A 14,771-nucleotide genomic window follows, 5' to 3' on the forward strand; every position below is an offset into this window, starting at 1 on the left:
GTCTCAGTTCAAGTAGCCCGCGACTATTGAAACACCCAATCGAAATGCATGTTACGTATACGTCATAAGTGTACGGCGGCCGAACGAATCCAAATCTGTTGTTTCTTTTTTTTCACAGACCGTTGAGAATTTGAGCCTCTCAGCTCTCCATTGGCTCAAACTAAATTCAAAAATGATATTGAAAGGCGGTCGTCTGTGTAGAGGGGCACATAATATGGAGAAAGTGACTTACGAAACCCACCTGACAATACATTATTTCCAGGCTTTTCATATTTCTATCATTCCCACTTATATTGTATTAATTTATTGTGGATTTGTTCGTTGTATTTCATGTCATACAAGTGGTTAATGGAACCGAAGTCTAAGCAGCTACTTGTTTCTCGTTTTATATGCCGCAACTTATCAGATGTTTATTATCCCTCACAAACAAAGTCAAAGCACATTAAAGTACATTTATTACATTGTCAATAACAGCTACATGCAAAGTATATAAAATATATCATGTATGGCTATTCCCACAAAGGCAGGTCTCTATTATCTTGAGAGTTTAATGAGAAGGTATATCTATAGACAAAAGCAAATGCTTTAAAAGACATATTGACTACCGTCAAACATGATACAACATAAATAAGGTAACCATTTTATAGGGTAATGGATTAAACTTCGTTGAAAAAATCCATCAAAGAATTCAGATCATAGTTATCTAGAATTTCAAGTAACAACGAAACCTTTGTTTTCACATTTTGTCCTTTAAACTTGAATTTGTCGATGAAGAGATCAGTTATCATACCTGTAAGAAAACAGCAAATACTGGGTCACTCACAGAAAAAATCTGTAAAGCGCCTTGAGACAATTTTATTGTTTTGCCGCTATATAAATTATATTGAATTAAACTGAATTGAATTATTACAGTCATTTGCAAAAGGTGTTATACTGTTATTTACTTCTTAAATAATGTTTTTTCAGGCACATATTGCATTAACAATTTCATTGCAACACCGGACACCTCATACCATATAATCTTTCCAAATGGGCAGGCTGCTTCTTGTACTCTTCCAAGAGGTGGGCAGACTCATCAAGAATACTGTGGTACTCAGGAATCAGAAAATCTGCATTGCCTTCATGGACCTGCAGCTCCTAGTTTCACACAGAATGGGTGCGTTTCCATTTTACATTCAGCCCTTTTGTAGCCCTTTTCATCAAAAGTGTCACACTGTACAGATACGTGTATGTTTTCATTTCAGCATGTATGCTCCCCAAAATATGACCTAGCGACCCTGGTGTTGTTAGCAACCAAACAGGAACAATACTTCCTTACCCACTGATAGGGTAGAGAGGAAAAGAGAGAGTGAACCAAACTGAATGGGAAAGCAATAATAAGATTACCATGCAGCAACAGTATTGAAACCCTACTTCCCTTTTATCACAAAAATAAGTTACACTGTGAGATAAAACCATGATTCAAATACATCTATGCAAACTCAAAACAGATGACGGATAGTCATGAGAATCTGTTTCATAAAAAGAGCATGTGCGGTTCAAGCTTATTTAGATCAAACTACAATCCTCTTTATGGAAACTCTGGGGCTCTGAAAACAAACATAGAGACAAACAAAAAAAACAGGGTACTCACCTTAAGTGCATCAATAAGCTGCACCTTTTTGGCCAGGAGCAATTGATACTCCAGCTTTGGGTGAATCATCGTCAGAGTATGGCTCACTGAATCCTCATTTATATCTGTGCAGGGACAAGTAATCATCACACACTTGTGCAAACAACAACACCCAAATAAAAGATGACAACAGGAAGTCCAAGCGTTTACATTTTTGACAATGTGTGACAATATGCAAGAACCAGACTAGTGCTATCCACAGGTATCCAGGCTATCCAAACCTCCCCACTTTGCCCTCCTATTTCCCTCCCTGTTCAGCCATCTGAACATGTGTTCTGTCATGTGTCTGACATCCTGGAGGCCCTGGCTCTAAAATTGATTGCATTCTGGTTTTCTGAGATTCTCAGAGCTGACTATTGGTTAAAGGCTGAGGCTGGTTGAGGAATTTGTTATGGGAATGTTTCTATACAGTCTTTAACTTACCATTTTCCCATAGAAGAAACCATACCATTTTCCAGTGGTTAGGACTTGATTATCAGATGTTGCCTTTTGTGACATTACGGTAGAGTGCTTACCGTAGGATATGTTCAGGTTAATTTTTCGCTTTGTGGCCTCTTTGGATAGGACATCCTTTAGTATTGATATTGTTGAGATGTTGTCAGATTTGAAGTGTGCCTCTCCCTTGCTTTAAAACAAACAGAAAACATTATTTTGATCACTAAGTTACAGGTCTACAGGCTTACAACAAATATTCACTGAAAAATTCAAGTTCTTAAAAGTATTAGGTCACAATATGGAACAAGTTCCCAGAACACAATACATATTTTTCTAGGTCTGATATTGCAATTAAACACATTGATGTTGTTGTTAAGGACAAATTGTTGTTCCCCTCTGAAGTTAGCCATTTTGAACCTCAAATGACGAAACAAATACACCCCCCTCAGTCTTCACAGCCCCTCCTCCCTGCCACTATAAAGCATTTACATTTGCCCTAAGCACACTCCACACACTGCACTGCGGATCTCACCAGTAAGTGGCCTCCAGCTGTGTGCCCAGGAAGGTATTGTGGAAGTAGAAACTGATTTTGTCTCCTGCCGGGGTCTTCTCCGGCACCTCTGGCAGACAGAACACCACCCACGAGTGGATCTCTGCGAAACTGAACTGTCCAACCAGGCTGAGCGTGTTCACAGGTCTGTGAGTTCAGTAAACAGAAAACCAGAGAGAAAAAAAAAAACCATTAAAGGCTCTGCTATGATTTCCTACTTCTGGGACTGTTTTACTTCAGCAGACAAGATTGTACTGGCACACAAAATAAAAGTGTAAGGAAACACTGCCATTGTTGGTTACCAACTAAACAAAGCCATTCAGAGTTCACAGGAACTTGCCAGAGTACATTCTGAAACAAAAGGAAACAACCCAGTTTCTGAATTTAAAAAGCCTTAAAACATCTTCTGACATGAAGTCATTACAGGATTGGGCCTTGTTTTAAAATTAACATTTTGAAACTTAGTTTACAGGTTTTCCTATCCTGATCACTTCCTCCATACCTGTCCTGGTCGATGGAGTGGGTTCTCTGGTGGAGGGATAAAGGCTTGATCTGGTACTGGCGCACCTGGCAAGCCTTGGGCTGTAGGCGAGGCGTGATGTATGCCTGGAGAGTGCCGTACTGGCCCTCAATAGACCTCACCTGAGATAGGAGAGAAAGGTTGAGTCCTCAGTCTATTCCCATGGCAGTCTCTCACGTCATATCTGATGGAGATTATTTCCAAACACTGTTAATGACTTAAGAATATAATAATCAAGTGCCTTGTATTAATATATTTCTTGTATGCGTCATGTCTTTTCGGTGTGTGTGTGTAACTAAGATATTAGGTGCCACTTAGTTTGCATTATGTACAAGAGCATGTTTAGACCAGAGGTGATAAGAAGGGTCGAACTGTGCTTCTTCCGACCTTGTGCGAAACTGCCATCCTTGCAAGACAGGGAGCCTCAGACCTGAGAAATCCACCACGTGGGTATCCATGCTGAAAGCTAAACTTCTGACTATATAAACCTTGTGCGATGGGTTTTATCATTGCCTTCACTTTCAGCCTTGTGCTTGGAGGGGAGCCCGATTGCAATTGTTGTTGTTGTTTTTCTTATAAATATACTTATATGCAGCTCCGGAGTCCTGAGGTAACTAGGGTGAATTTTTACCTATCAATATCATTTCAGTGTGGCATAGCCTAAGCAAGCTCAGCTAGCTCTACACATAGGCTACACTAAATAACTGGCAGCCAGGGTCCCTGGTCTCTTTTGAGGTTTCTTTATTGGCTAAAACATTCAAGTGATTTTTCAGCTTTCTCAGTGACTGTTAAAAAGATGGACAGCACGGTGTCGTGCACGTACGTTCTGAAGTAATGGTTGGAAATATTGGCACATTTGGAACCAGAGCCTGCGCAGCAAGTGCTTTGTGGAGCCAGAGCATGCATAGTAAACAGAAAATCGACTATGGCTGCCCAGAATGAACTATATTTGGTTGAATCTCCACCATTTAAAATTTGACTGAGCGTAGGCTGTCCATTGTTTTAACAGTCATTGGAGTATCTACTCCTGGTACAGTTAGTAAGTAAGGACTGATTTTTTTATTTTGTTTTTTAATTGTAAGTATTGTGTGGAGCAACAACTCCTTCAGTGCCTCACCTTCAACTCAAGCCTTGTGGTATTTGCTTGGCATCTGTATGTAGCCAGAAGAAAATTGCCGTTTGGTTGCTGAAGAGAAAGCACAGAAAGTCACTCCAGGCAGTTAGCATTAGTGCAAAGAATTTGGTTTCTCTTGAATGGGTAATGCACCATGCCTGGATAATTCACACGAAACAATCAACTGCTAGGCTCACCTCCGAGTCACACTCACTGAAGCTCACAACAGCGGAGTTCTTGTCTACATCCAGTAGGTCGATTGGAACATCACTCTGTTTTCAGACATTAAAAAAGCAATTATGTAATGAAAACTGTGTAGTGATTGACAGGTGTGGGGTGACACCACTTTAAATAAAACTGCTCATCTCAGTCACAGATAGCCATTTCCCTATTCTATTACACAATCAATATTTTACCACCAACAGATTAAATATCTTGTATTACACAATCCACAAGGGCAGCTGTCTATGTTTACAACATTTTGAACAATGCCTGGGCAGATTGTTTACATCATGCTATGGTCAATTAGCAGACCGTCCCAGTACATGACCACTGGGCTTAAAGGCACTTCATATTTGGTCGCCACCACAAAATAAGAAAAGAATAACATGGACATTTCTGCCCCAACATTGTTCTCTACGCAGAGAGAAGAGGAAGTAAATGAGGTAAAATTAATCTGTGGAGGTGCTGATAGTGCGCTACGCTCATTATTATTTTTTTTTTATAACCATTACATTGCAGACATATGTTGCATTTCTGTGGTCACTAGTATCTATAGTAATGTTTGCCATCAAGGTCCTCATCAAAGTAGGACGTCCTGTACACGGAAACCCAGTCTTATGTCCATTCTACTGTTTTTGATTCTATGGTTTTTACAGTGCTTTTGGTTGCCATGGTGTCATAAGTTGCTATGGTGACTGTCCTGACCTGCAGCAGTAAGTTGTCGATGGCAGTCTGGACCTCAAGCGTGAGGCTGTAGCTGGCATCTTCCTGGCACAGGGTGAACTTGTCGTTGACGCTGAAGACAGGGACGGTGGAGACGGCAGTGCTCGACTGGGAGCTCTGCTGGTACTTTTCCCGGCCCTGCAGAACCTTCACCTGCAGCTGCTCCAACTCAGACCTACACACACAGGCACACAAACACGCAAACACACCAGTGTATGAGCAGCTGAGAGTAGCATGGCGACCAAAATCCGGTCTTGTTTAACTAAGGTAAAGCCTTTCTGATCCAGAGGATAGTTTTATGTCCATTTAATTTTGTCCTATAAAATGAACTTTAACACAACTTCATTGGACTGAAATCCAGAATCACCACACACTAATGGATGAGCGTGCATACCTGAGGGCCGCTACTTTGGCCTGGGTCTCCTTGCTCATCTTCACTTCCTCTCCGGGCCCAGCCTCCATCTGCTGGGGCTCAGAGGTCAGTCCTGTCACCCAGCCTGCGTCACACACATGCAGTCAAACAATGAACAATTACAACAGAACACAGGCACAGAAAAAACCTCATGTCTTCCTGATAGTCAGACACAAAAAGAGGGGTTTAATTAATACAGTTGTGTGAGTACAGTTCTGAAGCGTTTCCACAACCTAGAAACATAGCTCATTTTTTCACCCAGGGCAACATATGAAACACCTCGGTCAGTGAAGAGTAGACCATTACCTGTGTAGGAAGTTGTGAGCACCTCGTCATAGTTCTCTTTTCCAACACAGCCTCCCTGGATTGATGTGACACTTTCTGACAGAACCTGAAGTCGGAGCAAGAATCGTCATGAATGACCAGCATGTCTCTGCAACAGTACTAGTACTCGTAGAAAGAACGTTTACATGATGCTAAGGTAGTCAAAGATGACTGAAATTGTTTTAGACTTTCATGCCAAATGTATAGAGTGCCTACAATCTCCACCATGTGTCAGCTATCAGGCTGGACTCAAACCAGAACACCCCCCACCCATGTTCCCTGACATCTTCTCAAAGTCTGACTTGTGTGGAAATGTTCCTCCACCTGAATGCTGATCCCTCTACAGACAAGATTTCACTGTTGCTGCGGGCAACCGGACAACCTTGTCTATGTCTATGGGGAAACTGTTGAAGGACTCACATGTTCGAAGCGCAGTATGGGTTCATTTGAGCTGTCAAGCACATAGACCTCCACAGTCCCATCATCCCTGCCTACCAAGATGTCCCTCACCCCGTCACCGACAAGGTCAAAAGTGTCGATACACAGTATCCCTGATGGAAAAAATCCATACTGTTAGCAAAAATACCTGACCATGTGTGTAAAAGTTATGCCTAACAAGACAGAAGGGGGCTGGCCGGGGTGGGTAAATAGTAGAGCAGAAAGACAGGGAAGGAGAAGTCATGAAAAAAGGAGAGACAGAAGCTTACCTCCTCTCCTCTTGTCATTGTTGATTTCCCATTTTGAAACATGGGAAGATTCCGTTATCTTCACCAGACCAAGTTTTCCGTCTGCTGTCCCATAGAGAACTTCCTCTCCCTCTTTACCTAAAGGTCAATCGAGGATAGTTCACTTTCCATCTACCAGCACCCCATTTCAATAGAAGTGTCAGAGTAGGTTCACTCCTATGTATGAAATATTAAAGATATTTAACAGTCAATGAAAATACAGTGAGAGCCTATATTCTATTTTGACTGAATCATCTGGAGGGAAAATGGTATCTGATGAACTCTACCATCTTAAAGCACATACCCCCATCTTAAAGCACATATCCCCATCTTAAAGCACAAACCACCATCTTAAAGCACAAACCACCATCTTAAAGCACATATCCCCATCTTAAAGCACAAACCACCATCTTAAAGCACAAACCACCATCTTAAAGCACAAACACTATCTTAAAGCACATACCACCATCTTAAAGCACATTCCCCCATCTTTAAGCTCATACCCCCATCTTAAAGCACATACCACCATCTTTAAGCACATACCCCCATCTTAAAGCACATACTGTACCACCATCTTTAAGCACATACCACCATCTTTAAGCACATACCCCCATCTTAAAGCACATACCCCCATCTTAAAGCACATACCACCATCTTAAAGCACATACCCCCATCTTTGTCGTTGAGCTCCAAGACTGATGGAGGTCCCGGGACTTCCACGTCATACAGGAGCTCAGATCCCTGAGGAATGACAATGGGAAAAAATAAATAAATACAAATAAGAATCACTGCAATTAAAAGAAAGGGACAGGGAACTAAATAAAACCAGTGCAGTTAATAAGTGAAACCAATTACAAGTATTACAATAATAACTCACTTCTATTGATTTCCAGGATACACTGCCTTTAGTATTTTACCTTCTTCTTTTCTGTGCTAAAGTGATTTTGCAGTTTAAAAAAATACAGTATGTGCAGTGGCTCTCTGGAATGCAATGGAGGAAAACAACTAGCAACTACCTGCAGGACTCTGAGCACTCTGTCTTGGCAGGCCAGGATGGGTACAGTACGGCCCACCGTCTCCACCGGCAGGCACACGATGTCATTGATTTTGTCCCCAGACAGGTAGTAGTCCTGATCCTTACAGTCACAGTAGTGGTTGTAGATGTAGCTGGCACATACAAATAGGTCAGCTCCGGAAACATGCCTAAGAATGAGAATCATGAAACATCTATTAATGACTAGCTTTGTGTCCACCCTCTATGTAAACAACAACTACAACGTAGACCGTTCTTCACCTTGATACAATTATGGCATGAATATCAGCAGCATTTGTTGGGAAAATTGTTGAATAGAACTAACCACTATTCTACATACTCACATGGCATTAATGGACTCAGTCAGATTTGCTTCAAAACACAGGAACTGTTTTCCCTTCTTTGTGAAGCCCCTGACTTCAGAGCCACATGACACAAAGATCTTCTCTTGAGGAGTTCCCTGCGCTCCTCCGAGCTCCAACCTGGAAATCTTCTGTCCTGGTAGTGTCTTAAACACAGGCTGCAAAACAGATGACCACACAAGGTCTGAGAATTGAACAAATACTTCAATCTAGATAACCAGAGAAGTGAGGTTCTATACCTACCACAGCCTCTCCCTTTTTCATTCCAAAACATGTTAGTACACCATCATGATCTGCCACTGCCACCTGTAAAAGAAGAAAATGCCACTAAGTATACTGGGAAGGTCCACAGACTGTGGAGCCAGAACTTCACTCTGCTTTATATTGCTTTGGGAAACGTTTGTGGTAATATCAGGCAGGTTTATTTATGGAAAGACTTCTAGAAGGTCAGAATACACAGACTGTAGCGTAAGTGGGTTGATTTATTTCACGTGACGTGAATAGCTGCATATGGCCACTGCCTCAGCTGCCTAAATGGATTACACTACAAGTGTTCACGACATGTAAGACCACTGATTTATACACTGTTGAACACAGTTACCTTTTGAGTTGCTTTGCGCCCTATCGCAGGAAGCAACTTCATCGTTTTTTGAGAAGTCACCCCTACCTGCAAGAGGGAGAAGGATGAACATTTCAATTAACTGTGATACGCTCAGGAAGTTATACTCCAGCTGAACTTTTCTGGATAAGCAACGTTAACGAAGTCAATCCATACACCTATCATCAGCCTAGCAACATAGGTGGCTTCAACATATGATAACGTTAGTGCACAAAGACTTCACACATTGTACATTTTACCACTGTTGGCTGGATAGCGAAGCATTGTTAGTTGTTAATCTAATATTAGCTAACTAGTTCACACCAATCTAACGGTAAAGTTATCCTAAATAACCAGCTGATCTATTGACAGCAATCTTAAATTAACCAGAATGGAGATATCAGCAAAAATGCTAACGTTACTTAACTGCAATTCAAACTGAACAATGATAGAAACTTACCTGTATATAATCAACATGATTCAAGTTTATTTCCATTTTTACAGAACGATGGGTCCTCCTGCTAGCTAACGTTGAATCGGTGACTGGTTGCCTAGAAAATGTCACGTCTAAACATTAACGTTAACAGTGTTAATGTAGACATAAACAGCAAGGTTATCTAGCCAGCCATTCAAAATATCTCGCTTGAATCGAGAGGCACATCTTCTGAACAGTGGATTAACATCGGGATTAGGTGGTTGCCCGTTTGTAAGCCAGTTTAGTTTAGCTAACGTTGGTTTCCTTGTTAGCCAGCCACTTCAAAGCCATCTGGTCGGTGAAGATGTTAAAGAAGAAACATTCCCTCTTGCAGCAGCCAATGTTGCTAACAGTAAAGTTAGCTACATATAAAACCACGTCTCATACAAACTGTAAGTAGTTTACCAAAGCCAGACAATTTATGTAAACAACGCAGTAAGTAAATGATTTTCGCAGATGATTGTTAGACCCTCCCCTTTTCAATGAAGTGGCGTGTCGGTGGTTGCCATGGTGAAACAGTAGGCATTGAAATTGTTGAGCAACAAGTGAAACAGCATTGGAGAACCTCCTGAAATTATCGAAAATCTGGCAGCAGTTTTAAAATATTGGTGAATCACTGGCCCCTTTTAAGTGCCGTTTGTTGGGGGAAAGCCACATTTTGACGGATTAACACCTCTAGTCTGGATACACAGCTTCTTTGTTTACAAACTGTGAATGTGTCCCTACATATACATTCGGAATCTTGATTAAAGGAATCGTGTGCAGTTTGCCCACAAGGGTGCAGCAAAGGCACTCTACATGGCTCTGGTCTCCACTCCATGCCTGGCAGTGTGGTATTACGTAAAGATGGGTCCCCGGATGTATTATATGTTGGATTTACCTAGGCTACAACATCATCACAATGAAGACATTCATGCATGTTTTGTTTCCCCGCAGATGATATGGAAAAAATGCAGGTTTAAAACATTGTTTTAAAAAAGACTATTATATGAGGAATTGATAGAAATGCCCCAAAGCCCCTCAACCCTCTGTCCATCTGTAAAACACGGATAGCTGTTTTTCTCATTCTCATCTGCTGTAGTCTAGTTTAAAGTTTAGATTAATAGACTTGGATTTAACTGATCCAACATGATAGCTAGTGACGTGCCAATAGAAGAATAGGTTGTACTATTGGAGTGTGTAGGCTTAGGCTAGGCTGCCTTCAACAAGTGGCCCAATCAGATGTATGTATTTAGTCGAAGCCCATGCATCAATCAATTCAGTTCTGTTGATTGACCAAGTGAAAGGCATTTGGCTTCATCTTCAAGTGATGACATCTCAGCGTCTGGTTGGTGACTGTGTGTGTGTGTGTACACACACCACAAATTGATGAATTGGGAGCATGGATGTATGCTCGAGGCAGCAGAGGGGGTGGAGACTCCAGCTGTGTGGCACAAGACAGCCTTACTCTGCCAGTACACTGCAAGGTGAGGGGCATGCTTACCATCACAGCACACTACCCTCAACACAGCACACACGGAGGAAACCAGAGAAAGGACCACATGGAGCTTCACACACCCACAGTCTCTCAGTACCACACAAAGTCCATGCCATGCCTTCATTGAGGCACCGTCTGATGGACAGCTGCTTGCAGACTTCAGTGGAGACTTCATGCCGCTCCCCCGGAGGTTCGTCACGGCTTCCAGCTCCCTGCCCTTTGCGGTGAGCTGGGGCTGGAATCTGACCATCTATCTGGGGCTGTGCTCACTGCTGCTGCTGCTGATGGGACTGCTGCTGTGGATGGTGCTGAAGCAGCTGAGGAATTCAGTGGGAAGCTCAGCTCTGCAGCCCTGCAGGTCGGTCAGGGAGCCTCACCTCCAGGGACCCAGACGGGAACATGCCTTCTGAACGGAGCAGCAGCAGTCGCCCCGGGCAGGGAGGATTCTTATCGGTGTGTTCTGCCTGGACTTCTGCTGATCCACTAGTCTGTCTTACAGGAGAATGAGAAATGGGAGAGGCTGTGATATGTTTGTCATTGCAGTAGACTGGCATCCATTCACAGATGGTTGCTTGTTGTTTAATTTGCACCTGTGAGTGACTGAAATAAAGTACTGGCTTTCACCATATAATGCATGCTGAAAATATGCAAAACTAGGTGAAGGAAAGCTGTTTTTCTTTCTGCACAGTGTTTTTTTTTCATAACTGATAGACAACTATTTGTACATTTTTCCTAATGGGTTGCTTTATGCAGTAATCATCTTTTGTAAATATTATTAGAAAGAGGGATTCTAATCTTTAACATGTATTTTGAAATCAGTGCCAAAATACATTTACAATTTTTCTGGGTTTTGGTTGCATACTAAAGGACCTTTTTGAACTAGATTTGATTGTGGAGCCTTGGGAGAGATTAATGTTTATAGCCTTGTTTTGTGGTTGAGGTCCTAACACAAACAGGAGCACAACCAATAGCCAACAGGTTTCATCTGCTTCCCGCATGTACGCTTTGTTCTATATTTGAACCTATGAATTATTAAATTAAATTTTTTATTGCTGAGCCAGATGGACACATATAAAATCACTCACATAAAAACAATGAATCACAGCATTATTTTGGTCGTAAGTCACTGTAGTCACTGTTTACAAATGTTTGTAATGGGCAGTAGGCAATCCTGTCAATATATTCATCATGTTGCAAATATTGAGAATAAAAACAACCTTAGTATAAACATTGATCCTCTCATTTCTCACAGTCTTTCATTTGTCATTGTCCTAACAAATTCTCTAACCAGGTTGCATGAAGTCAAAGAGTGAAAGAAGATGTTTATTTTTCCAAAGAACAAGAAAGTGAGAGACTTCATCAATGGCTGTCAAGTGGAGGTCAAATGTAATTACATTTCAGTAGCCCATTGGGCTGTAGTTCATCAGCAGCATAAACATTAATCTTCAGCTTTTCCTCACAAGGTCCACGTAATATATATTCAGAGCAATATTAAAACTACTTCAAAACGGTCACAACCACCTACAGAACCTTTGTCTATCACAATAAGGGAACTGTATGTGAAAAGACTAGGGTAATTTGAGTCAGTTCTTCAGTGATCGTGACATTAAATCAATTGTTCAAATTTAAATGCTAATGACTCAATATGAATGACTTCCAGAAGACAGATGTGGGGTCAGTTAATTTTGTATAATGCTGGCATGTGTGTGGGGGATTCACAATGGCCGTAGTGCAAAAACACACAGCAGTAATATTCACAAACACCCACAGACACACTGATGTTGGCACTGCACACACACACAAGCATAAACAATACAGTAATGTTTACATTTACTGTATTCTGAGACAATTATATACACAAAAGTATACTGTACAGAGAGAGAGAGAGAGAGAGAGAGAGAGAGAGAGAGAAATTGGCACTGCACACACACACAAGCACTAACAATAATGTTCACATTTACTGTATACTGAGTCAGTCACATGCACATATGTATAAACAGAGAGAGAGAGAGAGAGGGAGAGAGAGAGAGAGAGAGAGAGAGAGATTGGCATTGCAAACACACACAAGCACAAAAAATAATGTTCACATTTACTGAATACTGAGTCAGTCACATATACATACTGTATACAGAGAGAGAGAGAGAGAGAGAGAGAGAGCGAGAGAGAGAGAGAAAGAGAGAGCAAGAGAGAAGATAGAGAAGATTAACAGGTGAGTGAGGACTCTTGTCATGGCATCTTCATCCAGGGGGCTTAATAATGGCAATGTAACCTTTCCCAAGTCTTCATTACCTCCCTTGCACCAACATTTACCCCGGGGACTCCACCGTTTTGTCTGGATATTACTCAGGATGCACACCCCTGTGAGTGTGAGTGTCTCCACAACAGTGTGCAGGGTTCTGTTCGTTTCTGATTACAAGACTCCTGTGAGGGGTGGAAGTAATAGAAATTAACTGATACAAGGATGAAGATGCGTGTGAATTGCAAAATAGTGGGGTGAAAATGAATGTAAAATTAAAAATAGTGATACAATATCAAATTATTTGATTAATTTAAAGGCAATTTGATTAAAACAGGCGTTGTATGATTAGTATAGAGGCATGTTTCATAATTCCCCCCCTTACCTCCATCATTCACAACACAAAATTGGCAGTTACCTTTTACAGAAGTAACAAAAATGAATTGATACAAATGGAGATGATCAAAATGTATTGAGGAAATAGAGGGGTAAAAATGGATGTGAAATGAAAAGTGATAAATTGTCAGTGGATTAAATAAACTACTGTCAACCATTCATCATTCTCAATACCCATTTGACATTTATCGTTTGCAGCGGGCTAATTTTGTTACTTCCAACCAGAATAGACCTCTGAGGATGTGTCATCACTTTGTAGTCCATTATGGACTTCTGTGTCGAAGCGTTTTTCTCTGTGGGAGAATAACGTGGGTTTTTTGAATAATTGCACCTTCCAAACTCTGTCGATAACGGAGTAGTCTGAAACGTTTTGTTTAAGGCCTACATAGTTTTTTTTCTGGCTTCGAGTGGATTTACTCTCACTTAAACAATTATTTTGAATGGGTACTTTTTACTTTACTTGTAGCTACTTGAGTCATTATTATAGGCTAACAAGACCTCATCACCCCAAAGACAGCGGAATAATACAAACATAGGGCTACTGACCCAAACACACTTGAGATTCAAACTCAAGTCTGATCCAATATAATCAACTTAGCTCACTGCTCGGAGTCTCTTCAATATCCATCAAAGGTATCCCTGCGTGTCATAAAATGCAGTCTCTCCTGCATAGAAAATAAGGCACGGAATACATGTTAGGGGAAATAGGCCTTGGGACTGAATATGAATTATTTCCCATCAATCATGCAGGTTGCCCAGTCCGTGTTTATGTGCCGTCCCTCGTGACGCAGGATAAATAATATTGCAGCTATTGATTGTTTTCTGAGCGAAAGGGAGAAAGCGAAAAATACTGCTGATGTTCGCTGAACTTAAAGTGAACTCTGCAAGGGGGTAAACTTTCAGTAAGGTGCAGAGGAGGTCAGACGGCCCACCGATGTAGACACCTACACCAAACTGTAGGCCTATTTTCAGTTCACCAAAAACGTGCCTTTATTCTGTTTACTCGTCTCACTTTAGAATAGACGCTTTTTATGTTTGTCATCTAGCTAAGGACTATAATGCAAGGTTAATATACGGTGTTTACAGATCAACAGATGACCAGATGTCAACTTGGCGAACCTTCACTGACAGAGAGTAACAACGGAGAGGTCCTCAGTTACATGTCACATGTTTTTGTTCATTAGTCTCTGGTTGGCATCGTGTCTGAGATGTGCGATAATGCTGTGAGAAACACGATAAGGTTCTTCTTGTTTCACTATTTGCTTAGAGGTGCTCACCTTAATTAATGACTGATGTGGTTGTGTTTGTGAACGTGTGTACGTAAACGTGTGTTTATGTGTTTATTGTTTGACTGATGGCGGAATTAGCGATGTCACTGATAAGAGAGTGGTGTCATGCTTCGTCAAACTGTCACCCACTGCCACTGGCTCAGAAACATGCCTGATTCCCTGAAGCGCGAACAAAGAATTTTATTTTTTTTTAATTTTCAGCATCAAG

At 41.3% G+C, this 14,771-nt stretch overlaps 1 protein-coding gene across 2 annotated transcripts; it reads right to left on the minus strand.

Annotated features, from left to right (window-relative positions):
* Positions 1 to 513: 513 nt before the first annotated feature.
* Positions 514 to 9,186, minus strand: bbs7 (Bardet-Biedl syndrome 7; the record flags this gene model as incomplete). 2 transcript variants are annotated; one of them, XM_080840529.1, is made up of 19 exons in its annotated part: positions 514 to 790; positions 1,014 to 1,137; positions 1,634 to 1,737; positions 2,188 to 2,297; positions 2,640 to 2,804; positions 3,160 to 3,299; positions 4,295 to 4,363; positions 4,489 to 4,563; positions 5,219 to 5,411; positions 5,631 to 5,733; positions 5,955 to 6,039; positions 6,393 to 6,523; positions 6,680 to 6,790; positions 7,366 to 7,438; positions 7,714 to 7,900; positions 8,075 to 8,250; positions 8,336 to 8,398; positions 8,694 to 8,759; positions 9,151 to 9,186. In XM_080840529.1, 19 exons carry the CDS (start codon positions 9,184 to 9,186, stop codon positions 657 to 659), a joined length of 2,145 nt encoding a protein of 714 aa, XP_080696655.1. In that variant the 3' UTR covers positions 514 to 656. The 2 variants fall into 2 exon arrangements, with proteins under 2 accessions (XP_080696655.1, XP_080696654.1); XM_080840528.1 differs by having other exon boundaries at positions 6,680 to 6,796.
* Positions 9,187 to 14,771: the final 5,585 nt, after the last annotated feature.

The sequence above is a fragment of the Sprattus sprattus genome (genome assembly GCF_963457725.1).
Source record: "Sprattus sprattus genome assembly, chromosome: 6".
NCBI classification, from domain to species: Eukaryota; Metazoa; Chordata; class Actinopteri; order Clupeiformes; family Clupeidae; genus Sprattus; species Sprattus sprattus.